This window comes from Sarcophilus harrisii, chromosome 1 (assembly GCF_902635505.1).
Source record: "Sarcophilus harrisii chromosome 1, mSarHar1.11, whole genome shotgun sequence".
In the NCBI taxonomy this organism is placed as follows: domain Eukaryota; kingdom Metazoa; phylum Chordata; class Mammalia; order Dasyuromorphia; family Dasyuridae; genus Sarcophilus; species Sarcophilus harrisii.
The window spans coordinates 534,180,277-534,207,154 of NC_045426.1; the positions used below are offsets into that span (position 1 = coordinate 534,180,277).

At 32.2% G+C, this 26,878-nt stretch overlaps 1 protein-coding gene across 1 annotated transcript; it reads left to right on the forward strand.

Annotated features, from left to right (window-relative positions):
* Positions 1 to 944: 944 nt before the first annotated feature.
* On the forward strand, positions 945 to 8,955 carry LOC100913233 (probable 2-ketogluconate reductase). The gene is made up of 5 exons (XM_012544001.2): positions 945 to 1,326; positions 1,936 to 2,107; positions 2,879 to 3,057; positions 4,306 to 4,402; positions 7,329 to 8,955. Exons 1-5 carry the CDS (start codon positions 945 to 947, stop codon positions 7,483 to 7,485), a joined length of 987 nt encoding a protein of 328 aa, XP_012399455.1. The 3' UTR covers positions 7,486 to 8,955.
* The last annotated feature ends 17,923 nt before the right edge of the window (positions 8,956 to 26,878 follow it).

Here is a 26,878-nt window from a genome sequence, read left to right on the forward strand (position 1 = left end):
ACAAAATAGTTTTTGATTTGTTTCATCTTCATTTGTCATGGATTCTCTTTATTCATCTTTGATTCAGAATTTTGGTTTCTATTTTAAAATCATACTAGAATTTATTTTTAAAAATTTAAACTGATCTTCATTTGATTTATCAATATAATTGGAGCTTTTTTTTTGCTTTCAATTTTGTTAAGTTCTTTCAGAATTCAAAATTTCAACTTTGATAATTCAATTTCAAAATTTGAATGTCCAGACCATAACTTTGTTTTGTCTACCTTGATAGACACATTTGTCTATTATAGTACTATGAAATCAGTGTAGGATACTGGAGCTCTGAACTCAAAGGATTAAAATAAATGTGAATTTATCATTAAGGATTCATAACTAAATATTTGTTTATATTATATGTAAGTCGATTATGTATATTCTGATTGTTTTCTACTGTGTTTATTATAATCAGAAGAGATTTTCAACTCAATTTTATTACACTTTATTTACTCAACTGATCTTATCAAAATTTCACAGGAAAAAATAGTTTTCCCATCAAGGATCAATGAGACAAAAGGCAGATATTTTCTCACTACACTTTTTTTAAAAAGAAGACTTTGCGATTTAAGATATAAAATATTTTAGTTATTTATCTAAGCAGTAGGAACACAGAATTTTATTTAGTAAATTTCAAGGATATTGAAAATATTCTTTATTTTTATATTATGGCTAATTTTAGAACAGAGTAAGGTTAAGGTGGGAGAAAGTAAAGGAAACATGTATTCTCAGGTAAATATGAGCTCCTAGAACCTGTGAGCTATTCCAGAAATTTCACTAAAACTCCCAATCAATCCTCTTCCATTCTTGTTGTAATTCCGGAAGTCAATGACTGACTAAAAAACACACTCCATACTCTTAAAGATTTTTTTCCCTTTACTACAGAAACCCTTTATTTTTCTCCACAGATCATGCAAAATCAAAAGCTACCTTGTGTTTTGATAAATAGTTTTGAAGAACCATATTGTGTGAATGAAGATCATGTAGCAGATCTCAAGAAACGATTGAATTTTGTCACCATGCAAGAATTTCTTGAAAACAAAACACATTTCGGTCCAAAGATACAAGCTATATACATATGGGGAGGGAAACCAGTTATTGATAAGGAGCTACTGCAGAGCCTACCTACCTTGAAGATTATTGTAAACTCAGGAGCAGGCCTGGATCATCTGGACCTGAACTTGATTGCCAGCTTTGGTGTGAAACTGGCCAACACTCCACATGCTGTTACTAACAGCACTGCAGATATGGGAATGGCCTTACTTTTGGCATCAGCCCGGAGAATATTAGAAGGTAGAATGACCTCTTAAGCTATTTAATTTCATGGTAATTAATAACTGGAGTCTTTATTTGTGAAAATAATAACAAAATATTCAAACTGATCTTCTAAAAATGTAAGTCCTTTTCAAGTTGTCCTGATTCCTAGATAATGAGTTATGAAGTTTATGGAATCCTTCAGAAAAAAGTTTTTAAATGAATAAATTAAAATACATAGAATTACAAAAAGAAACCAATTCTACTGAAATATCAAAGAATTTTAAAATAAGTTTCCAGACCCAAGATTAAGAACCCCAGCCTTATTGTGGCAGAAGATTTCTAATTTAGAATGAATGCTACAATATGCCTTTTTATTAACTATTCTGTGAATATTTGAAGAAGAATATTGATTTTTCCAAATTATATTATGGCTTATTTTTTGCTGAAACTCTTGTTTTACTTTATGTGGAAATGGATAAGTTGTATGTTCCGGAGCATGAGCTTTCAGAACATTTCATTTTATTAGAGATTGTTTAGTAAGGTATAAATCACAATTTACTTTCCTTCATTTCTTTGTTTTAAAAGCACAATAATATTGTTTGTGGAGATAATTCCATGGCTCACTTTTGCATCTTGGATTTTTAGGGAATGAGGTAGCAACTTCACCAGACACTAAATCCTTTTCTATTAATTGGATGGGTCAAGAAGTGACTGGCTCTACTCTGGGAATCATAGGTATGGGCAAAATTGGCTATAAAATTGCTCAGCGAGCCAAAGCATTTGAAATGAAGATTCTGTATCACAATAGGAACCGCAGGTAAAACTTCCCGCAAATGAATTCTTAACTTACCTGAAGCTTTGCTCTCTCTAAATGAAACCCATGATTCCATTTGCTGCTACACCATAGCATAATGATAAAATTCTTTGTTTCTCTCCCCATAGACTTTCAGTCATATTCTCCATCATTCTTTTCTTCCCCCCCCCACTCCAATTCTTGAATTTTCTCTTTAAAATATATCTTCTTACTACACACTATTATTTCTATCCTTCTTTATCTTGTTTTCCCCCACATACTATATGTGGTAGAAAAAGACAGAGGAATATTTTAATAGTAAATAATGTTTTATAAAAGTAGTTTTAATTTTGCAGAACCCTTGCCTATCACCATCATCACCCCTGAAAGGATGGTGGAAATCCTCCATTTCTGCAGTTCACATTTTGAGAACTTCTACTCTGTATCTATCTTAGTGAATATATATAGGCTGTTTTCTCCCTTTCCCATCTTTTTAATTTTAAAGTCCCTTTGATTTATAAGGCACTGCTTGGAGCTAGGATTTGAACAGTTTTTCTAACTCTAAATCTAATTATTTTTCCCATTTTGCCACACTATTATCATGCTTCTTTTATCCAATTTGAACTTAATTGTCAGCCTTTAATCTAAATTATGTATCTGAATTATTTTACCTTATTTAAGATTCTTTTTCAGTGACTTTCCCCCTAGATTTTGACGTTGGTCACTTGAGGTTTCTTTGATCTTAAGCTGTTTTTAATTAGGAAATTTACTTTATTTTCTCTGTAACTCTGGCAGGAAGGTGGAAGAAGAACAGGCAGTTGGGGCCTATTACTGTGCAAAACTGGATGAGCTGCTACAACAGTCAGATTTTGTGTTGCTGATAACCCCTTTAACACCTCAGACTTATAAGATGATTGGAAAGAGGGAACTAGGACTAATGAAACCCACTGCTACTCTTATAAACATTGGCAGAGGTAATAGATACTATAGGATATTCTACCAAAATTTTTTCTCCTTCATTGAAAAGATGCAGAAATAAATCTGAGATATTTGGCATTCTCTATCAACTTCCTTCTCTTGCAGTCTCTTTAGTTCAAAGAATAACTCAAGATTGGTAAGCAAGTGAATTAAAATTTACTTTCTAGTTACGAGTTCTTGATCTTTTTGTGAATGCATTTTTAACGTAAGTTATTAAATAAGTCAAGAAAATCATTTTTTTGAAATAAGATTTTTAATACCTGTTTTCCACAAAGAATTGTAACACATTGGGAATCTTCTAAGTTCAACTCTGTGTCTAATCATTTCCTCAGCAAAATCTTATTTTTTCTTAACATTTTTATAATACCTAATTTAAAAATCTACACATAGTAGACAAAAGTAAGTCATGATTGAATAAAGACCTTATAAGACTTAGAACCCTAACAGAGTTTACTATAAGTAGACAAAGTTCTATAGATATTGAAATGACACCATTGATATGAATGGCAATTCTATGTGTCAGTATTACTGATGGTCAGAAAGCAAATAGTGGAGTATGGAAGCCAGAGTTCTAGGATTTGATTCTGCCATTAACTATGGCTTTATGCCTTAATTCCTTTATGTATATATAATACTGATAATATTTAGAATTTGCAACTCACAAGCATTTAAAAAAAGGTAAAATTCCTTTGGAAAACTAAGAATTTATATTATGAATATATACAAAAGAGTATATTACTATATAATCTTTATAATTATATAAATAAGAGATAATTATTGAAAGTTATATTAACATATAATGAACATTTAGCATTGTCATTGTTTGTATCAATCTTAGCTCCTAGTGCCCCGGTAAGCATCTTAAGCAAACAGAATACCCCATGAAAGATGCATTAAATGATAATGGTTGATGCTTCCATTGCAATTGCACTAAACATGTAAATAATCTCAATTCAGAAAACTTTACAACAAACACAACAACAGTATTATGAAGAATTGGTCTTCAAAAAAAGAAAAATACCCTTGTCAGAGCAACTTGGCTACTCTTCTGAGTCTTAGAATTAGACATTTACTGAATATTGATTGACATTCAGAAAAAGCATCACAAGTCTTTTGCAAATCTGTTCTAAGTGAAAGTTCTAAGCATAAAGGAGAATTTCTTTTTGACATGTGGACATTTTTTCCTCTATTGTATATAGTCTTAACTAAATGATAATGACAAAAATACTATTATATTAATTCAGGTCAGTTGGTTGATCAAGATGCCCTAGTTGAAGCTCTTCAAACTGGGATTATTAAAGCTGCAGGACTGGATGTGACTTACCCTGAACCCCTGCCAAGGTAAAAACAAAACTGTTTCTGTAAATTATTTTTTGTTGCTGAGGCAATTGAGGTTATGTGCTTTGCCCAGGGTCACACAATTAGGAAGTATTAAGTGTATGAGGTCAGATTTTAACTCAGATACTCTTGATTTCAGGGCCGGTGCTCTATCTATTGTGTCATCTAGCTGCCCTGAAAATTTTTTTGAAAAATAAAAATAGAAGGATTTTGAGGATAAAAAAATTTTTTGGCTGATATCTTATTTATAGACTTATAGGATTCTAATATTGGTTTCCTACCTGGCTGTCATCTTTGGGCCTTAAATTCTCTATTATGCCTTCACATGAAGTACTTTCTCCCCTTCTTTCCAATCACACGTTGCATCTTTCTTTTATATGTTTTCTTCTCCCATAAGATGATTAGTTCTTTAGTGTGTGGACTTTCTTTTTTCCTCTTTTTATCCCTTGTACTTAGCAGAGTACCTGGCACATAGTAGTCTCTTGATAAATGTTCATTGACTTTTGACTATCCAATCTCCCACCTAATATAGGAATTTTTTCCTGTAACATCACTGAGAGTTATTTGTCCTTATTTGTCCAACTTAAAATTAAATATCTTGCAGACACAGATTGTTTGATACTTCTACGAGTTAATGTATTCCATTGTTAAATAGTCCTAATATTTAAACAGATTTTGGTTCGCTATAAGAAAGAGACCCTTGTTACTTCTTCCCAATGGTCCTAGTTTTTCCAATTTTGGGGGGAAAATATATATACTTAAATTTTCTGAATTCAGATTTTGTGTCTCTATTTAGGCTTCTTTTCTCCAGATTGACTACCTAGTTTCCTCATCAGCAAAATGAGAATATTTGACTACATTATAGTGTTTAAAGTTTTTTTTTTGACTTCTGTATCCCTTTACATGTTTAAAATCATTACTTCTATTGATATTTTACTGACATTAAAACTGATACAAATTTTAAAATATTAATTCCTGTAAAAATAAGCCTATCACATATTAACAAAATAACTACATTTTCCAAAACAAAAAGTTCAATGAGAAGAGTATGTAAAAAGATTACATTTACAAATCTCGTCAATGTCTGACTTAATAGGAGACAGCTGAATTTTAATACCTGTTTTCTATATTCAGTATTTCATTTTGGTTGATTTTCATAGATTTGGAGTTGGGAGATGGAGTATTTTAACAGGCAGATAACATAATATTCCAATAATTGTGACGTTGTGGATCCCTCAGATAGGTCTCAGAAACTCTCAAAGGCTTCTCAGACCATAATTTAAGAACTTCGGGAAGAGAAAATCTTTAGTCTTCTCTGGTTCTACGATTGGATAATTCTTCCATGAATCAAATGGAATTTTCTTGAATTTTTTTCAAACCTACATTTTTATCTTTGTATAAGTATTAAAAATGTAACTACAATTTGGTAGTAATTTAAAAAGAAACCAATAGAACTGCAATAGTTTTTTTCATCGTAGAGTATTTTAGGTCTCATCTTTGGTTAAAGGTAGCAAAATTATACTAACCCCTCATGTTTTTTTGCACAACTTTTCACTCTTATATCTGTGATTAAAATTTAACAGATTTGTCACTTCCATTTATTAATCTTAATTTTGCCATCATTAGCAATATAAAACAAATGTATTGTATTATCTATTAATACTTTAAATGTTCCAAGTCAGATTTTGTGTCTGTAGTCTTTTCTTCTCCAGGTTAATTTAATTTAATTTAAACACTTCCTCAGGTGGATAGTTTTTATATCCCTTGACATTCAGGCCACAATCCTTTGGATACAATTTTGTTTTTTGAAGTCCCTCTTAAAATTTGGCAGCAAGAATTGAATATGTGAAATATGACCAGTAAACTCTATGGTAGGATTGTTATTTCTCAATACATAGCATTATATTTCTATGAATATAGCCAATAATTATATAAATCTTTAAAAAATTTTAAAAAGCCACATCACATTGTTGGCTTACTAAGTTTGTGGTCAACTAGAACTGGGAGTAGAAGCTCAGATTTTTTCCTTATGAACTCGACTAACTTACATGTACCTCAACATATTTTGTGTAGTTGATTTATTACAGATAAATGTGTGCCTTTAAATTTAATTCTTTAAAATAATACCTAGTTTTTATTCAATTTCTATCCCTTTTAGTTAATTTTGAAGACAATGTAGCCTTGACTTAGGAATTAGGGGTCCTGATTTCGTGCATTGTATCCTTGTTCTGGGCCTCTAGTTTCCTCATCTATAAAATAAGAATACTGGACTAGGCAATCTTTTAAAATTTTGTGTGTTTTTAAGATTCCATTATTACTCCATAAATCAAATGGAATTTTCTTGTATTCTTTTTTAATCTCCTACAAATTTTTATTTTCCTATAACTACAAAAATGTAGCTATAGTAAAATAATTTAAAGCAATGAAACATGAATAATTTTTTTCTTTATTAAAACTTTTAATTTTTCAAAACATATGTATGGATAATTCCTCAACATTAAGTCTTGCAAAACTTTGTATTCCAATTTCCCCCTTTTTCTCACTCCCTCCCCAAATGGCAAATAGTCCAATATATATTAAACATGATAGAAATATATGTTAAATCCAATATATGCATATATATTTACACAATTATCTTGCTGCACAAGCAAAATCAAATCAGAAAAAAAAGAAAACAAAATGCAAGCAAACAACAACAAAAAGAATGAAAATGCTATGTTGTGAACCACACTCACTTTCCACAGGCCTCTCTCTGAGTATAGATGACTCTTTTCATGGCAATACCATTGGAACTGGTCTGAATCATCTCATTGTTGAAGAGAGCCACATCCATCAGAATTGAGCATCATATAATATTGTTGTTGCTGTATACAATGATCTCCTGGTTCTACTAAACATAAATGATTTTAAAAATATATTTGTGTTTCAGATCTCATCCTTTATTAAAGTTAAGGAATGTTACTTTGACACCTCATATGGGATGTGGAACTCGTCAATGTCTACTCCTCATGAAGGAAACTATGGTTGAAAGCCTTCTGGCTGCTCTCAGTGGCCTTCCTATTCCTAATGAAGTACATCTTAAATGATTTTTTTGGGTGGAAAGATCATAATGATGAAAACTTGGCAGACTAAATGGCAAAGGATTACTTTTACTTTATATACTTTATATATGTTAGTCATATAGTCATCAATCAGGAAATTGGGATCTCAGTTATTTTCAGGATGATACAGTAGCTGATTAGGAGGGGAAGAAATCCCAGAAAATGAAACTGGGTGAATTCCTCCACCTCTTTTCCCAGTAATAATCTTATGTATTGAGTATTCACCCGTATCCAAAAGAATACATAGGAACTAAAATCATTGGTTAGACTCTACAAAATCTCCTTATTAACCAACCTTGAATAAATCTGGGAACATTACACTTTAAGACTCTAGACCCCTTCAACTAATTACTGAACAAAAAGATACCAATGCTTTGATCTGGAAATAGAGGTAGCAAACAATGCCTTCCTTTTCATCAATTACCATTAAAAAGAAAGAATTTCTCATACCCATCAGGGATAAGACTTTCCTATACAAAAAAAGAAAACTGAGAATCCATCTTTGGAGCTGCTGCTCTACCACTTCAATTCCAGACTTGAGTTTGAAATAATATAACATGCCACACTTATCTTTTAGTCCTCCTGCATCCTCGATTGGTTATATATGGTATCCTTTAATCATTTTTGGAAATATAAGCAAAAGTATTTATTAAAGTAATATCAATGAGGAAAGATGCAATAGAGTATTCCCCCTTTACTCTTCCATAAATTTACACACACTAAAAGTGGGGGAAAATGTAGATTATAGGAGAGGCACATTCCTGGGGAACATCTGGTCAGAACAACAGTATGGTCCTTATTAGGTTTTGTTCCTCTAGATATAGCCAGACTTTGCCTCCTTGGACTTGTGATTGTGGAGCTTTTGTTTGCTTTCAGATCACTTAAGTTGTTGGCTATGATGCTATTTCTTCTTTTAAAAGAATAGTTTCTGTATAAAGGTATGAAATTGTCCCTTTTCCTTGACTCAGCGACTAGGTCTATACTCCAGACAAATAAAAGAAAAAGGAAAAGACACAGATCCGTAAAATGTTTATAGTAACTCTTTTTGTGGAGGCAAAGAATTGAAAACTCGGGATGCCCACCATTTGAGAAATAGTTGAATAAAGTTACATGAGTGTGATAGAATATTAAATGTGCTGTAAGAAATGATGAAGAGGATCAACTCAGTGATTTGTGAGTTTTTAAGTTATTATTTTGAAGTTCTTTCAAAACTAGTACCAGGATTTATATTACTTTCATTAATTCTATTAATTTTTTCATTAGTTTGTTTAGACCATTTGGATTGTAGTTACCATAGTTTCAGGTACTGTCTTCTTATCTTTATTTTAGAATCATAGAATCTGGTTTCTAACTCTTATGAAAACAGAATGACTAAACACACTTCCAAAGGAATTATAATGAAACATGCTTTTCACCTCCATATAGAGTACTGATGATCTCAGATCACAAATTGAAGCATATATGGGAAAAAGATTTATTGTTTAGAGAAAATTATTATATGTTTAAATCTAATTCTATATGATTAAAGGTTGTCTTCTCCCAGAACGTTACCTGACCTCATTAACTCTTCAGGAATGTTGGAGATGGCTACAAAGTGATTGTTCCTTTAGATCCTGAATCCACCCAAATAATTTTTGTTTTGAATTAACACAACCAGGACTTGTGATGGTTTCACCCAAATTTATATTTTGGGTTCCCTTGTGTTTTGGCTTAACCCAAATTTTGTTGAATGTTTACAGTTATTCATTTCCATCTCAATCTACCTCACTTTCAAGTTACTGTCATCAACTTTGCTTAACTGTGTATGAATGATTATTTTGTGGGGACCTTTATCTAAATCCTATGTAAGATAAACCTTATTGAGTCTGGAAAACAGGAAGACATACTTCTTTTCCAGATCCTTATCCTCTACCAAATGAACTAATAAATTTCTTTTTAAAAACTATTTCAGATTTTTTGGTTCTCACAAACAATACATATATTCTTCCCTTTGTTACTCTCCCCCTCCACTTTGGACAAGACTAATCGAAGAATTTGTTTTGTTGGACTATACATATTTGTAATAGATTTTTTTCTTGCCTTCTCAGTGGATATGGGGGACGGAAGAGAGAATTTGAAACTGAAAATAACATTGAATTTTAAATAAAAAAGTCTATTTCAGTTTAAAGTCCTGGGATGTTTAATAATCCTTTTAGAAAAATAGCAAGTAGCCTTGGAATAGCAGAGAGCCTCCCTCTGTGGGCAAAACCTTCGCCTTCTGGACTGTCTTGATCCTTTATGTTAAGTTTTTTGGGCAGGGAGATGTTGGAATTTTTGCAAACTGTTAAGCCATTGGAGTTGATAGAGACAATAATTATCTAATTTGGCATGGTTCAATATGATTAATTTGACCTTAGAAAGAGATATTTTGGGCCAGAACTTGAAACAAGGTACTAAGTACAACTGATAGAAACGATGCTTGTGTTCACACCTTTAGAGAGCTCATAAGTATCTAAGTACTCAATGGAGTTCACACGTTTGGGAGATTTCAGGGATTAGTATGAGATATCCCAATTCACACCTCCCTTGAAGTTCTTAGGGCCAGAGAGCACTCTGGGAGATAACCCAGAGAAAGTTTTCCACCTCAGTAGGAACTCAGAGCTCTGAGAAGTTAAGCAGTATGTTCAGTGTTTCACAGCTGACGTATGTGTGTTAGATATATCCCTTCTCCTCCACACTTTCCATGGACAGATGAGAACAAGCCCATGGAGGCATAGACTTAGTAGGATTCTTAGAGCTTAGTCAGACATCTATGAGGTCAAGGTCATGCATTGTATCGTAGGCCATCACCAGTTCCCTTGACTTTTGTTTTGCCATTGGACTTCTTTGAAAAGAAAGTGAAGGTGAGGGCTTTGTGCCACTCTGCTGACCTAAATCAAATTTAATTGTAAGCCATCACTTTATGATGCCCCCAGTCCTCTTGTAAAATGAACAAACAAATGTGTAGAAAGCCTTGATGTAGATGGTTTCATATTCAGAAGAAGATAGTGGAGCTAAAAAAGACAATCTGAGGTAATTGGGATTAAGTGAATTGCTCAAGATCACACAGCTAGTAAATAGTAAGTGTCTGAGACCAGATTTCAACTCAGGTCTTCCTAATTCCAGGGCTCTTTCTTTATCTACTGCACTATGTAGCTGTCCCAAACCGTTCTTTTCCCAGCAAGAAATGGCAGTCATAAACCTAAAAAGAGTTCAATAAGAGAAATTGAAGAAAAATTAGGGAAAATAAGAGCAAGAAAACCAAAAACATTATGAAAAAATGAACTGGAAAAAGAGTATCAAAAACTTAAGGGAGAAAATAACCTTTTGAAAACTAGAATTGGACAAGATTAAGCTAATAACATAAGATAATAAAATAAAAGAGAATTTGAAATTTCTCATCAGAAAAACAATTGCTCTAAAACTGAGTGAGGAGAGACAACATAAAAATTGTTGGAATATCTGAAAGTTATGATCAAAATAAAAATCTGGATACAACATTGCAAAATATTAAAGAAAATTACCATGAAATTATAGAATAATAAGGTAAAGCAGAAATAAAAAAAAATCCACTGATCACCACCTGCTAGAAATTCCAGGAGGAGAACTTAGAGGAATATCATAGCAAAGTTTCAAACATCTCAGGTCAAGGAAAAAATTTGAATGCAAGAAGAAAAAAAAAATTCAATACCAAGGAGCTCCAATAAGGATCACATGAGACCGAATAGCTTCTATATTAAAGGAACACAGGCCTTAGAACATTATATTTTATACAGCAAAAGATCCTAGATTGCAACCAACAAAGTTAAGTATATTCCTTAATGAAAAAAAAAATGATCATTTAATAAACAAAGACTTTCAGTCATTTGTGTCAAAAAGAGCAGAACTTAATGGAGAATTTGACATATAAGATCTAAGAGAAATATAAGGTAAACATTAAAGATTAAAAGGGACTTAATAAGGTCAAAGCTGTTACTTATGTATGACGATTACTCATGGTTTTATTATTTGAATAGTTTGAAAAAAACCTTGGGCTGAACTGTGTATGATGAGACGATTCTAAATAAAACTGGATTGGGATGAATAAAGAGTAAGTAACTATCTCATACAAATGAGGCATGAAAGTAAGAAAATAAATGGAGGTAGAGGGCTTATAGTGTTGAACTTTATTCTTACTGAAAATGGGTTATAGGTTAAAGAGGGAACAACATATATCTCTAAAAGGATACAGAAATCTTTTTTTTTTTTTCTGAGGCAATTGGGGTTAAGTGACTTGCCCAGGGTCACACAGCTAGGAAGTGTTAAGTGTCTGAGGAAATCTTTTAAATTTAGAAAGAAGGCAAGGGGTGTAATAAGAGAGGTACTGTTAGAAAAATATCTAGATTAAGAAAATGAGAAGGAAGGAATAAAGAGAAACTCTTAAGACAAATAGATTAACGTGGAAAGTAAGGAAAGGATAAAGTAGGGACTTTTAGAGGTGTGGATAGATTAATAAATTAGATAAGTGAGTAGGGATAGGGTCAATAAGTCAAAAAGGATAGAAGAAATAGGATAGAGGGAAATACCAAAATAATTTTGAATGTGATCAGAATGGAAAATGGAAAAAAGCATAATGAATTAAAAATCTGAATTCAACAATATGTTGCTTTCAAGAAACACAATAAAAATGAGAGATACAAAGAGTTAAAAGGTTGAAGTAGAATTATGTAAAAAAAGCCAGGGTAGCAATTTTGATCTCAGACAAAAGTAAAGCTAAAATAGATTTAGTTAAAAGAGAAAAATAGGGAAACTATTATGGGTCACTAATATTATTGTTTTAGACCATTTCAAATAACTAGGCAATTTAAAATATTTTAAAGAATATTTGACACATTAGACATAGGGATTACATGGAAACAAATATAAGACACTATACAAATAAAGTCAAATTTAAATAATTGGAGAAATATTCATTATTCATGGGTAGGCAAAACCACCATAACAAAATGGACAATTTCATCTAACTTAAATTCAATGCCATCCTGATTTAATTACTACAAAGTTATTTTACTGAAAAAAAAATAACAAAATTCATTTGAAAAAGCAAAAGATCAAGAATTTCAAAGAAATTAAGAGTAAGAAAATGTAAAGAAAAGAGATTTGACAATATCAGATCTAATCTATAAGGCAGTGAATATCAAAAGCATCTGGTACTGGCTAAGAAATAGAAAGATAGATCAGAGTAGATACTCAATATACGGTAGTAAAGGGAATATAGTAACTTTGTGTTTGACAAATGTAAAAATTTAAGTTTGGGGGGAATAAGAATTCATTATTTGGTTAAAAAAAAGTTGAGAAAACTAGAAAGCAACCTGGCAGGAATTTGGCACAGACCAATAATTAAACCATGTACCAAGATAAAGTCAAAATAGATATATGACCTAAATATAAAGGAAAATATCACCAAAAAATTAGAATATAGAATATATCACTTATCACAGTAATGGATAGGAGAATAGTATATGAAGAAACAAAAGCTAGCATCATTGAGGAATAAAATGAATAATTTTGATGATATTAAAAAGTTCTTATATATATAAAACCAAGATTAGAAGGAAAAAAAGAAAATTGGCCTTTTTAATGTATGTATTTAATATTTTTCCTGTTACATTTAAAGAAATTTTTTTACATTTTGTTTAAACCTTTTGAGTTTCAGATTGTCTCCCTTATCCCTATGCCCAGTCCCCATCAAGAAAGCACATGTGAAATTATGTGAAACATTTTCATAAAAGTCATGTTGTAAAAGAAAACATAAATCTCCCACCCTAAATAAAGCCCCTTAAGAAAAATGAAGTAAAATAAATGAGACAGACATATAGAGAATCTGTATTTAGATGCAATTTATTCTTTGGGATGGAAAGGATTTTTCATAAGTTCTTCAGAGTAGTGGTGGATCACTGTACTGCTGAGAATAGCAGTCATTTACATCCCAAAACAATGCTATTAATTTCTATATAGTACATTTCAATTTGCTTGAGTTCATGGAGGACTTCTCAGGTTTTTCTAGAGCATCTTGCTCATCATTTCCCATAGAACAATAATATTCCATAACATTCACATACCATAATTTATTCTGTCATTCCTCAATTGATGGACATTTTCTCATTTTCCAATTTTTTACCTTCAGAAGAGAGCTGCTATAAATAATTTTGTACATATATGCCCTTTTCCCTTTTAAAAGTCTCTTTGGGGATTCATGCCTAGTAGTGGTATTGTTAGGTCAAAGGATATGCATGACTTTATAGCCCTTTGGTCACAGATCATATGCCTCTTAATGGCAGATAATTTACATCATTCTATTTCTCCCTTTCCCTTGGTGGGAATGGGGGATGAGGGTTAACTTTTATACAAAATCTTTCCAATAAATGTTTCATTTTTTTTAAATGATATGGATAATGTCTTTTGATATACACATAAACTGGATTTAAGGGACTCAGAGTTATACAAAGTCATCAGTCTCACTCATCCAGAGTCATCAAAGTTTGGTGACAAGACAAAAGTCAAAAATGGTGATGGTTCAAAATGTAATGGATCACCTTGGTGTTTTTGAATTCTAACCAAGCTCTAATTTATACTCTATAGTGTCTGTATCAGGCACCTCTATGGATATTGGAACAAATTATTCTCACACCATTCAGCTGGGAGTTTTCACATGCTTAAGGTAGACATCTCCCTAACTTATCGAAGGGTTTGAAACCCCTCAGTTAACCTCAACCTAGCTGATCCAGTCTGCTGAAACAGTTTATGGGTCATGGCTGCTGTTCATGTTACAGCTTCTTGGAGTCACGTGTAAAGAGTTGATTGAATCAAGCAGACCCCAGAGGTAGAAAGCAGCCTTGAAAAGAGCTCTGTAGTTTTCAAACAAAAGTACTAATATTTCCTGAACACACCATATATCCTCTGGATGGCAATATCTTCAAGGTGATACAGAAGCTGATTAAAAGAGAAGTTCAGAGAATCAATTTGGGAGGAATTCCCTATCTCTTTTCCCAATAATGATCCATAGATCAAGTATTCATCTGCATCCAAGTGAAGACATAGCAAAAATCATAGATTAAACCTTCTGAAGCCTCCAGGTTAGCTGACCTTGAATAAATCTAGTTATTTATTCCCCTCTGATTGATTGCTTAAAGAGGAGGGAGTAACACATTCTTCCTCATTAATTTCTATTCTGGACCACCAAAAGGGAAGCAGAACTTCCTTTTCTCTTCAGGGATGAGACTTTTTTTTTTAAAAAAATACAAAAGGGAAAACTCGCAGTCCATCATTTGGAGCTATTACTCTACTACCACTCTAATTCCAGAGTTGGATTTGAAAAAAAAAAAAAAAAAGGTAACACTCCTTCCCATCTGTAGCTCTCCCGAAGACTTGGTAGATGATGTAGAATTTTCTTTAATCATTTTTGGATATGTAAATAAAGCCATTTCATAAAGTAACATCAGTGAGGAAAGCTGCAGTAAAACATTTCCCTGATCAGCTTGGAGCATAACCCTCCATAAATTCTTTCCACTTGTGAATACCATAAGTCACAGAAAACAACTCATCTCTAAGGAGCACTTAGTAAAAGCAATTGGTATTGCTGGTGTTACTGGTGTCAACTCTGGTAACAAATGGCCAAATAGTTACAGAGATTTTTCAACTGCTATTAACTCTAAAAATACCAAAGAGCTCACAAAGTTTATAAGCAAAAAACTTTCTTTTTTCCATTGGGGAATTGGGGGTAATTAGACACACATGTCAGAGCCTCCTCTAGTAGGAGATCCAAGGCAGAGGGGATAAATCTTGATTTATATATTTGTGGCTAGACAAAGAATCAAACAGTGTAGTGTAGCAACAGTGGTGAGGCATAATAGCATCAATGAGGCAAGGCTATCTAGTAACAAAAAAATCCATTCATAGCAAGGCTTCATGTCTGGATCTCTTAAGTCTTTACCTGAACTCAGGGACCTTCAGTTCAATGATTTAAATGCAGCAGTGTTCACCCAGAGGGTGAGTGCAAAAGATTGCTATTATGCTCAAGCATATTTGGCTTGCTGGGCCTTACCTCTGGAAAATATGGTTATCTCCTAATGTTAAAAAGAGAAGGATAAAAAATGATTTTGGACCCTAAAACTGGACATGTAGTTTTTTTGAGACTATCTTCTAGATGGTCCTCCAGATGCCCCCCTGGACATATGATTGTGGAGCTTCTGTTTGCTTTTAGGGTCAATTAAAGTCATTGGCTGGGTAATATTTCTTCCTCTTGAAAAGAGTAATCTCTGCAAAAAGGCTTGAAATGGTTCCTTCCATTTGACCTATCAATGATGTCTATACCTCAAATTAAAGAAAGATGAAAAGACCCAGACGCATAAAAATGTTTAAAATATCTCTGTGGAGAATTTGAATTGAGAATTCAATTGAATTGAAAACTGAGGGTATGTCCCACCAATTGGAGAATGGCTGAATAAGTTATGTTAAATGTTTATGATAGAATATGAAATGTGCTATAAAAATAACAAAGGGGATGAATTCAGGAATTTGTCATTTTTGAGGTGATTATTTTTGGAATTCTCTTAGAAATAATATGAGGATTGTTGTCCTTTTTACTAAATTAATTTTTTTCTTTACCTTGTTTAGACCATGTAGATTGGAGCTACTTTAATTTCAGGCAGTTTCTTTTTATCTTATCTTAGAATCATAGAATTTCATTTCTAACTTTGATAAATAGAATGACCAGCCACAATTTCAAATAACTCATAATGAAACATGCTAACCACCTTAACCACATTCACATATGGGGGAAAATTTTGTCATATTGTTCAAGAAAAAAAAATATTGTACTGTTTAAATCTGGAGGCAGAGCTATGATGGCAGAGAGAACACAGGGAATTGCCTGAGATCTTCCCAGTTTACTTCAGAAACAACATTAAATCAAGCCTCTAAGCATATTCTGAAGCAGCAGAACCCTCAAAAAGATGAAGTGAAATACTTTTACAGCTTAAGATAATTTAGAAGGACTTCAAGGAAAGGTCTGACTCATTTGAGTAAAAGGGAGGTGCAGCCCAGCACAAGTTTTTGGGTAAGCCAGCAGGAGTGTAACTATAGCACAGATCGACAACTAAGGCCTCTTGATTGTGGCTCAGCTAAATAGTGGCATTACAATCCAGCTGGGAGGCCTGTAGTCCCAATGCAGAAGGAAAATTGCTGGCTCTGGAATTTAGCATAACAGGTACTATTAGGCAGGCCACTTAAGCTCAGTGGGCAAACCAAAAGCACCTGAAGTCCCTGACCTCCAGCACAGAAGCTTAGAAAAGTGCCCCATTATGTCCCAGAAGCAAAGCTCAACTTTTTAAAATGAGCAAAAAATCTAAACAATCTCTGATTATATAAAGCTACTATTGAAACAGAAAAGATCAAAACACAAACTCAGAAGAGGACAAAAATGTCATAATGCCTTCAAGTGAAGCCTCAAAGGAGAATATGAATTGGTTTCAAGACCAAAAAGTCCTTTTGGAAGAGTTCAAAAAGGGATTTTAAAAATCAAGTAAGAAAGGTGGGGAAAAATTGGGAAAAGAGGTTTATGCAGGAGAATTGTTTTTAAAAGAATCAAAAGCTTGAAAAAGGAAACATAAAAATTGACTGAAGAAAACTCACTAACAATAGAATTGGTGATATGAAAAAATTATATTATTTACCTAGAAATGAAATTCTATGATTCTAAGATAAGATAAAAAGAAACTGCCTGAAATTAAAGTAGCTCCAATCTACATGGTCTAAACAAGGAAAATTATATTAAAGAAACAGTTACTTTAAAAGTAGAACTGAACAGATTAAAAAAAGGAGATATAATAACTAACTGAAGAAATTAATTTCTTTTTTTTTTTTTTTTTATTATTTTTTTTTTTTATATATTTTTTTTTTATTTAATAGCCTTTAATTTACAGGATATATACATGGGTAACTTTACAGCATTAACAATTGCCAAACCTCTTGTTCCAATTTTTCACCTCTTACCCCCCCCCCACCCCCTCCCCTAAATGGCAGGATGACCCAGTAGATGTTAAATATATTAAAATATAACTTAGATACACAATAAGTATACATGACCAAAACATTATTTTGCTGTACAAAAAGAATCAGACTCTGAATTATTGTACAATTAGCTTGTGAAGGAAATCAAAGATGCAGGTGTGCATAAATATAGGGACTGGGAATTCAATGTAATGGTTTTTAGTCATCTCCCAGAGTTCTTTTTCTGGGTATAGTTAGTTCAGTTCATTACTGCTCCATTAGAAATGATTTGGTTGATCTTGTTGCTGAGGATGGCCTGATCCATCAGGACTAGTCATCATCTAGTATTGTTGTTGAAGTATATAATGATCTCCTGGTCCTGCTCAAGAAATTAATTTCTTAATAATTAGAATTTGGCAAGTGGAAGACATCAAGAATCAGTCAAACAAAATCAAAAGAATGGAAAAAAATAGAAAAATGTAAAATACTTTATTGGAAAAAAACTGACCTGGAAAATAGATCAGGAGAGATAATTTAAGAATTATTGGACTATCTAAAAAGCCATGATTTTAAAAAAGGAGCGGGGGAGCTTCAATAGGATCTTTCAAGAAATTATCATAGAAAACTGCTCTGTTATCCTAGAACCAGAAGATAAAATAGTCATTGAAAGAATCCACTAATACTAGTCCAAGACAATTAGGAAGAATTTATGAAGAAAAATGCTTTCCACCTCCAGAGAAAAAAACTGATGTAGTCTGATTGGGGATCAAAGCATACTTAAAAAAACAAAACCAAAAACAACTTTTTTTGGTTTGGTTTCTTTTAGTCTGTGTTCTCTTTTGAAACATGACTAAATATAAAAATATATTTTGCATGACTGCATTTGTTTAATCTATATCAAAGCACTTCTCAAAGAGAGGCATAAAAGGAGGGAGGGAATTTGGAACTGAAAAATTATAAGAAAAACAAATATTAATATTGCTTTTATATGTAATTGTGAAAAAAATAAAAATATTCTTTAAAAAAAATCCACTAATCATGTCCTGAATGAGATCCAAAAATGAAAACTCCAAAGAACATTGGTGAAAAATTCTAGAATTATTATGTCAAGGATAAATTACTACAAGCAGTAAAAAAGAAAAAAAAATACATTTCAGGGAGCCACAATCAGGATTGCACAGATATTAGCATCATCTACATTAAAGGACAGAAGGACCTATCATATGATAATCTGGAAGGAATGGAGTTTATACTGCAACCAAGAATCAACTACCCAGCAGAATTGAGCATAATCTTTTCCAGGGAAAAGATAGAATTCAGTGATGTAAGGGACTTTCAAGTTTTCCTGATGAATAGAATGTTCAATCTTCAAATATAAGACTCAAGAAACATAAGATAAGCAGGAAAGAAAAAAAATGGTATTCCATAAGATTAAATTGTTCACATTTTTACACAGGAAAATGAGACTTGTAACTTGAGAATTGTATCTTGAATAGAGTACTTAAAAGTAGTATAAATAGAGAGTATGATACAAATTGTCTTTGATGTTATGATATAAAAATATTTAAGGGGTTGAGAAAAATTAATGTACTGGGAGAAGAGTAAAGGGAGATGTAAAATATGGTAAATTACAATACATAAAGAGATACAAAAGACCTATTAAAATAAAGAGAAAGAAGGGAGATAAGCATTGTTTGAACCTTGCATTTGGTTCAAATAGAGATAACATATACACCTAGTTGAGTATAAAAATTTACCTTATCGAATGTTTGTGGCAGCCTTTTTTGTAGTGGCCAGAAACTGGAAACTGAGTGGATGCCCATCAATTGAAAAATGGCTGAATAAATTGTGTTATATGAATGTTATGGAATATTATTGTTTGGTAAGAAATGACCAGCAGGAATTGTACAATATTTCAGAGTCTGATTCTTTTTATACAGCAAAATAACGTTTTGGTCATGTATACTTATTGTGTATCTAATTTATATTTTAATGTATTTAACATCTACTGGTCATGCTGCCATCTAGGGGAGGGGTGGGGGGGTAAGAGGTGAAAAATTGGAACAAGAGGTTTGGCAATTGTTAATGCTGTAAAGTTACCCATGCATATATCCTGTAAATAAAAGGCTATTAAATAAATTAAAAAAAAAAAAGAAAGAAATGACCAGCAGGATGATTTCAGAAAGGCCTGGAGAGACTTACATGAACTGATGCTGAGTGAAATGAGCAGGACCAGGAGATCATTGTACATGGCAACAACAATACTATATGATGATCAATTCCGATGCACGTGGCTATCTCCAGCAATGAGATGAACCAAATCAGTTCTAATAGAGCAGTAATGAATTGAACCAGCTACACTCAGCGAAAGAACTCTGGGAGATGACTATGAACTACTACATAGAATTCCCAATCCCTCTATTTTTGTCCGCCTGCATTTTTGATTTCCTTCACAGGCTAATTGTACACTATTTCAAAGTCCGATTCTTTTTGTACACCAAAATAACTGTTTGAACATGTATACTTATATTGTGTTTAATTTATACTTTAACATATTTAACATGTATTGGTCAACCTGCCATCTGGGGCAAGGAGTGGGGAGAAGGAGGGGGTAAAAATGGAACAAAAAGTTTGGCAATTGTCAATGTTGTAAAACTACCCATGAATATAACTTGTAAATAAAAAGCTATATAAAAAAAAAGAAATTTAAAAAAATTACCTTATCCTATAGGGAAGTATAAGGGGAAGGAGAAAGGAAAAGATGAGTACTAATGGAAGGAAACATTGAGTGAGGTAGTGATCAGAAGCAAAACACTGGTGAGGAGGAACAGGGTGAAAGGAGAGAGAAAAGTATAGAATACTTTGAATAGAATTCTGGAAAATTTAGATATGATAGAATGCTGAAGAAAATTGAATAGTTATAGAAAGGAATCTACCTTTTTTTAGCAGCACATGTAACTTACACAAAAATTGACCCTGTATTAAAACCTAAAAATCTCACAATCAAATGCATAAAAAGGAAAAATATTAAAAGCATCCCTTTCAGATAATGATGAAATAAAAAAATTGTGTAATAAAGGACCAAGGAATGATATACTAAAATTTAATTGGAAATTAAATAATCTGATCCTAAAGACTGAGGGGATCAAACAACAAATAATAGAAACAATCCAAATTTCACCAAAGAAAATGATAATAATGAAACAATATACCAAAATTTATAAAATAAAGCCAAAACATTTCTATGGGGAAATTTTATATCTTTAAATGATTACAGGAATAAAATAGAGAAATAACAGATCAATGTAGAGGGGTATCCAATTAAAAAGACTAAAAAAAGAAATTTAAAATCCCCAATTAAATGTCAAATTAGAAATTTTTAAAAATCAAAGGAGAGATTAATAAAGTTGAAAGCAAGAAAACTATTGATAATAAATAAAATTAAGAGCTAGTTTTATGGGGAAAGACAATAAAATAGATAAATCTTTGGTTAATTTGATTTTTTTAAAAAGAAGAAAATCAAGTTACTAGTATCAAAATTAAAAAGGATGAATTCACCACCAGTGAAGAGAAAATTAAAGAAATAATTAAGAGCTCTTTTGTTCAACTGTATGCCAACAAATCTGACAATCTAACTGAAATGAATTAATATTTACAAAAACATAAATTTCCTAGATTAACAGAAGAGGAAAAAACAGTTAACTCAATTTCAAAAAAATAAATTGAAGAAAATATTAATGAACTCATTAAGAAAAAAAATCTCCAGGGCCAGATGGATGTGCAAGTGAATTCTGTTAAACATTTAAATAACAATTCCAGTATTATACAAACTATTGGAAAAATACATGAAGGAGTCCTACCAAATTTTTTTCATGACAAAATTTAGTGCTGAGTCTTAAACTTGAAAAAGTCAACACAGAAAGAAAATTATAGAATAATTTCCCTAATGAAAATTGATGCAAAAATCATTTTTCACTTAATATTATTTTATTTTTTAAAATTACATGTAAAGATAGTTTTCAACTTTCACTTTTATAAGATTGTAAGTTCCAAATTGTTACCCTTCCCTTCCTTCCTCTTCCGTTTCCAAAACAGCAAGTAATCATTTATATAGATTATAGATATACAATAATTTAAAACATATTTTTATATTTTTTTCATGTTGTGAAAGAAAAATCAAAAGAAAAGGTGAAAATAATGAAAAGAAAAAAACAAAAGAGCTGAAAGTAGTATGCTTTGATCCATATTGAGTTTCCATAGTTCTTTTTCTGGATACAGATGGCATTTTTCATCCCTGATCTATTGGAATTGTATTGGATCACTATATTGATGAAAAGAGCTAAATATATCATCATTGATCATTATATAATCATGTTGTTATTGTGTATGGCGTTCTCCTGGTTCTGCTCACTTCACTTAGCATCATATAAGGCTTTCCAAGCTTTTCTGAAATCAGACAGCTCATCATTTCTTATAGAACAGTAGTGTGTTCCACTAATTCAAATATCACAGCTTATTAAGCCATTCCTCAACTTGTAGGCATCCATTTAATTTCCAATTCTTTTCCACCACAAAAAAAGAGCTTCTATAAACATTTTTGCATATATGAGTCTTTTCCCCTTTTTTATGTTGTTGCAAAAATATTACAGAAAATATTGACAAAGAGATTACAGCAATTTATCTTTTTTTTTAATAGCCTTTTATTTACAGGTTATATGTATGGGTAACTTTAAGCATTAACAATTGCCAAACCTCTTGTTCCAATTTTTCACCTCTTACCCCCCCGCCCCCTCCCCCAGATGGCAGGATAACCAGTAGATGTTAAATATATTAAAATATAAATTAGATACACAATAAGTATACATGACCAAACCGTTATTTTGCTGTACAAAAAGAATCAGACTCTGACATATTGTGCAATTAGCTTGTGAAGGAAATCAAAAATGCAGGTGGGCATAAATATAGGGATTGGGAATTCAATGTAATGGTTTTTAGTCATCACCCAGAGTTCTTTCTCTGGGCGTAGCTGGTTCGGTTCATTACTGCTCCATTGGAAATGATTTGGTTGATCTCATTGCTGAGGATGGCCAGGTCCATCAGAACTGGTCATCATATAGTATTGTTGTTGAAGTATATAATGATCTCCTGGTCCTGCTCATTTCACTCAGCATCAGTTTGTGTAAGTCTCTCCAGGCCTTTCTGAAATCATCCTGTTGGTCATTTCTTACAGAACAATAATATTCCATAATATTCATATACCACAATTTATTCAGCCATTCTCCAACTGATGGGCATCCACTCAGTTTCCAGTTTCTAGCCACTACAAAGAGGACTGCCACAAACATTCGTGCACATACAGGTCCCTTTCCCTTCTTTATAATCTCTTTGGGATAGAAGCCCAGTAGTAACACTGCTGGATCAAAGGGTATGCACAGTTTGATAACTTTTTGAGCATAGTTCCAAATTGCTCTCCAGAATGGTTGGATTCGTTCACAACTCCACCAACAATTACAGCAATTTATCATGAGTACAATATACTATGACAAAATGGGATTTATATTAGGAATATAGGGCTTGTTCAATATTAGGAAAACTGTCAACATAATTGATCATATCATAATTGGTCAATCAAAACCAACAGAAATGAAATGATTATCTCAACAAATATAGAAAAAAAACTTTTGAGAAAATACAACACCCATTAAAAACACTTGAGAACATAGAAATAGAGATTTTCTTAAAATTACAAACTGCATCTAAAATGATTAGCAAGGCTTAATTCCCAATAAAAGTAGGAGTGAAACAGGGATGCCTATTACCATCATTATTATTCAATATTGTGCCAGAAATGGTAGGGTTAGCAATAAGAGAAGAAAATAAATGGAAAGGAATAGCCAAAAAAAAAAAAAAAAAAAAAAAAAAAAAAAGAGCTATCACTCTTTGCAGATGATATGATGACATATTTAGGAAATCAATAAACTACTTGAAACAATCAACAATTTTAGCAGAGTTGCAAGATATAAAATAAACCCACACAAATCATCAGCATTTCTCATTAATTACCAACAAAGCCCAGCAGCAAGAAATAGAAAGAGAAATTCCATTTAAAATAAGTGTAGAAAATATAAAACATGTGGGAGTTTATCTGCCAAAACAAACCTAGGAACTGTATGAACACAATTACAAAATACTTTTTGGTGAGGACTATGCATAATGTGAAACCCAGAAAGCATGTAAAGGGGTAACAGGGAACTGCACAAAAAGGCAGATTGGTCCTCACAAGCCTCTGTAGCTGTGTGTCACAGAACACTTTGAGAAGTTAAGGATGTGAATGATTCTCAGGGGGCAGCTAGGTAGTGCAGTGAATAGAGCACCAGCCCTGAAGTCAGGAAGACCTGAGTTCAAATCTGTTCTCTGACACTTAACACTTCCTAGATGTGTGATCCTGGGCAAATCACTTAACCCCAATTGTCTCAGCAAAAAAAAAAAAAAAAAAAAAGGTGATTCTCATAGTCTCTGCAGCTGTGTGTTATAGAGTTAAGGAGTGGCAGATCAGTCTGTACTATTATCTTACTTCTAAGTTGAGCTAGCAGCCTCACTGGAATTCCTGTGGCCCTGACTATGCTGGAGGTCATAAAACATAGTTACAGATGCAGGTGTTGCTTGCAAAAGAATACATGCTTTTTTTTTTCTTTAAAACCTTGCTGTGCTTTGAAAACATTTATATTCTTTATAGGGATGGAATAAATCAGAGGTTTTCACTGACATTCAGTTGCCTCTCATCTCCTTGTATCATTTGCATCATCTCATATGACACATATTATGCTGGACAGAATTAGATCCCACACCACTACACACTTCTCAGATTGACTAAGATGACAGGAAAAAATAATGACGAATGTTGGACGGAATATGGGAAAGTTGGGGCAATGAAACATTATTGGTGGAGTTGTGAACTGATCCAACCATTCTGGAGAGCGATTTGGAATTATGCCCAAAAGGTTATTAAACTTGCATACCCTTTGATCCAGCAGTGTTACTACTGGGTTTATATCCCAAAGAGATCCTAAAAGAGGGAAAAGGACCCACATATGCAAAAATGTTTGTGGCAGCCCTTTTTGTAGTGGCTTGAAACTGGAAACTGAGTGGATGCCCATCGGCTGGAGAATGGCTGAATAAGTTATGGTATATGAATGTTATAGAATGTTATTGTTCTATAAGAAACGACCAGCAGGATGATTTCAGAGAGGCCTGGAGAGACTTACATGAACTGATGCTGAGTGAAATGAGCAGAACCAGGAGATCATTATAGATGGCAACAACCAGATTATACAAAGATTAATTCAGTTCCAATAGACTTGTGATAGAGAGAGCCGTTTACACCCAAAGGAGAACTGTGGGAAGTGAGGGTGGATTATCACAACATAGCATTTTCACTCTTTTTGTTGTGGTTTGCCTGAATTTTATTTTCTTTCTCATTTTTCTTTTTACTTTTTGATCTGATTTTTCTTATGCAGCAAGATAATTGTATAAATATGTATGCCTACAATGGATTTAATATCTATTTTTACCATGTTTAACATATATTGGATTACTTGCTCTCTAGGGGAGAGAGTGGGGAGAAGGGAGAAACTGGAACACAAGGATTTTGTTTTTTTATTTTTAATTGATGAACTTACTTGAATTTTTCACTTTCAAATTTGCTCCAATAGAAAAAGGACTGCAATAAAACTTATACAAATGTTCATATTGGAGCAAAAGAAATAGTCATTGTCTTTTGCTAAAAATGTCTTTAGTTGTGTCTTTTTCTGCATCTTCAGGCCATCATGTCTTTTTTATTTTTTCAGGAGGAGAGTAGCATACTTCATAATCAAATCTTTGAATTTATTGTTGATTATTTTATTGGTCAGAGTTCTTAAATCTTCCAAAGTTGTCCTTCTTTATACTATTGTTCTTATTGTATAATTTTTTCTCATTCTTCCATTTATTTCACTCTGAATCAGTTCATTCAAGTCTTCCTAAATTATTCTAAAACTCTCTCTTTCATTATTTCTTATGGTATTACATTAAATTCTAAAATCATAATTTCTTCATTCATTTTACAGTTGGCACTCTTTGACGTCTAGTTTCCCTCTTATCTCTTTAGATATAAGCTTATTGGTGCATTAGCCTTTTTTTTTTTTTTTTACCAATTTGGAGTATTTTTTTCATATAGTTATTCATAGCTTACTTTTCTTCTTTTAAGAACTTTATTACTATCTTTTGACCATTTTTGAGGGACAAAAAGAGCTGCTATACACATTTTTGTATGTGGGTCCGACATTTCTTCTTTCTGTGATTCTTTTGGAGTATGGACCTATTAGTGTTATTGCTAGAATAAAATCTAATTAGCTTTAGTGATTTTTTGAGCATAGTTATGAATTATTTTCCAAAATGGCTGAACCAATTAATTCTAGATCTCTAGTTAGAAAAAAGTTTCTTAACAAAACATGGGATAGAGATGAGCATAAAAGAGAATATAAGCAATTTTTCTATCAAGTTCTATCAAGAATGAAAAACATACTTACTCTTCTGAAGTTCTACTAATAATGATCATTCCATCTTTTTGGTCATCATTGTCAATCTAATTGGTGTGAGGTTGAATCTTTATGTTGCTTTAATTTGCATGTTTCTCATTTATAATGATTTGGGACATTTTTTGGTAGAGTTGTTCAGAGTTTGTATTTCTTTCCTTGAGAACAGCCTATTCATATATTTTTTGTCAATTAGTAAATGGTTTTTGTTCTTATAAACTTGGATCAGTTCCTTATTTATATATAATGTTGGACTATACTCAGTATCTGTCAGATTGCTTTCCATTAATCTTAGCAATTATTAAATAAGTACTTGCTAAGTAACTTGACTTTATAGAATATGATATTATGCTTTTGTATTGTTTTGCCTCAGTAAATTGGCATACTTCATCTCTTCCATTCTTTCTTTTCAATCTCTTTATTTTTTATATTATTTATATTCAACCTCTTTATTTTCTAACTACTATCAAATCTTTTTACTTACTAATATTTTTAGTATAATTTGAAGTTGATACTGCTAGGCTACATTACTTCATATTACTTTTCTTATTTTTTCTTGGGATCTTTTACCATTTTTTCCTCCAGTTCTAGAGGCAGCAAATTGTGGCCCAAGGGCAAAATTCACTTTACCTAATTTATTAGATTTAGAATGGTTTTTACATTTTAAAAGTACAATAAAACTTTACTTGCCTATTTGGTAGGTAGTTTTCCAACACCTTCTCTAGCCAAATTTCCTCATTATCTTTCTAGTTTTATAC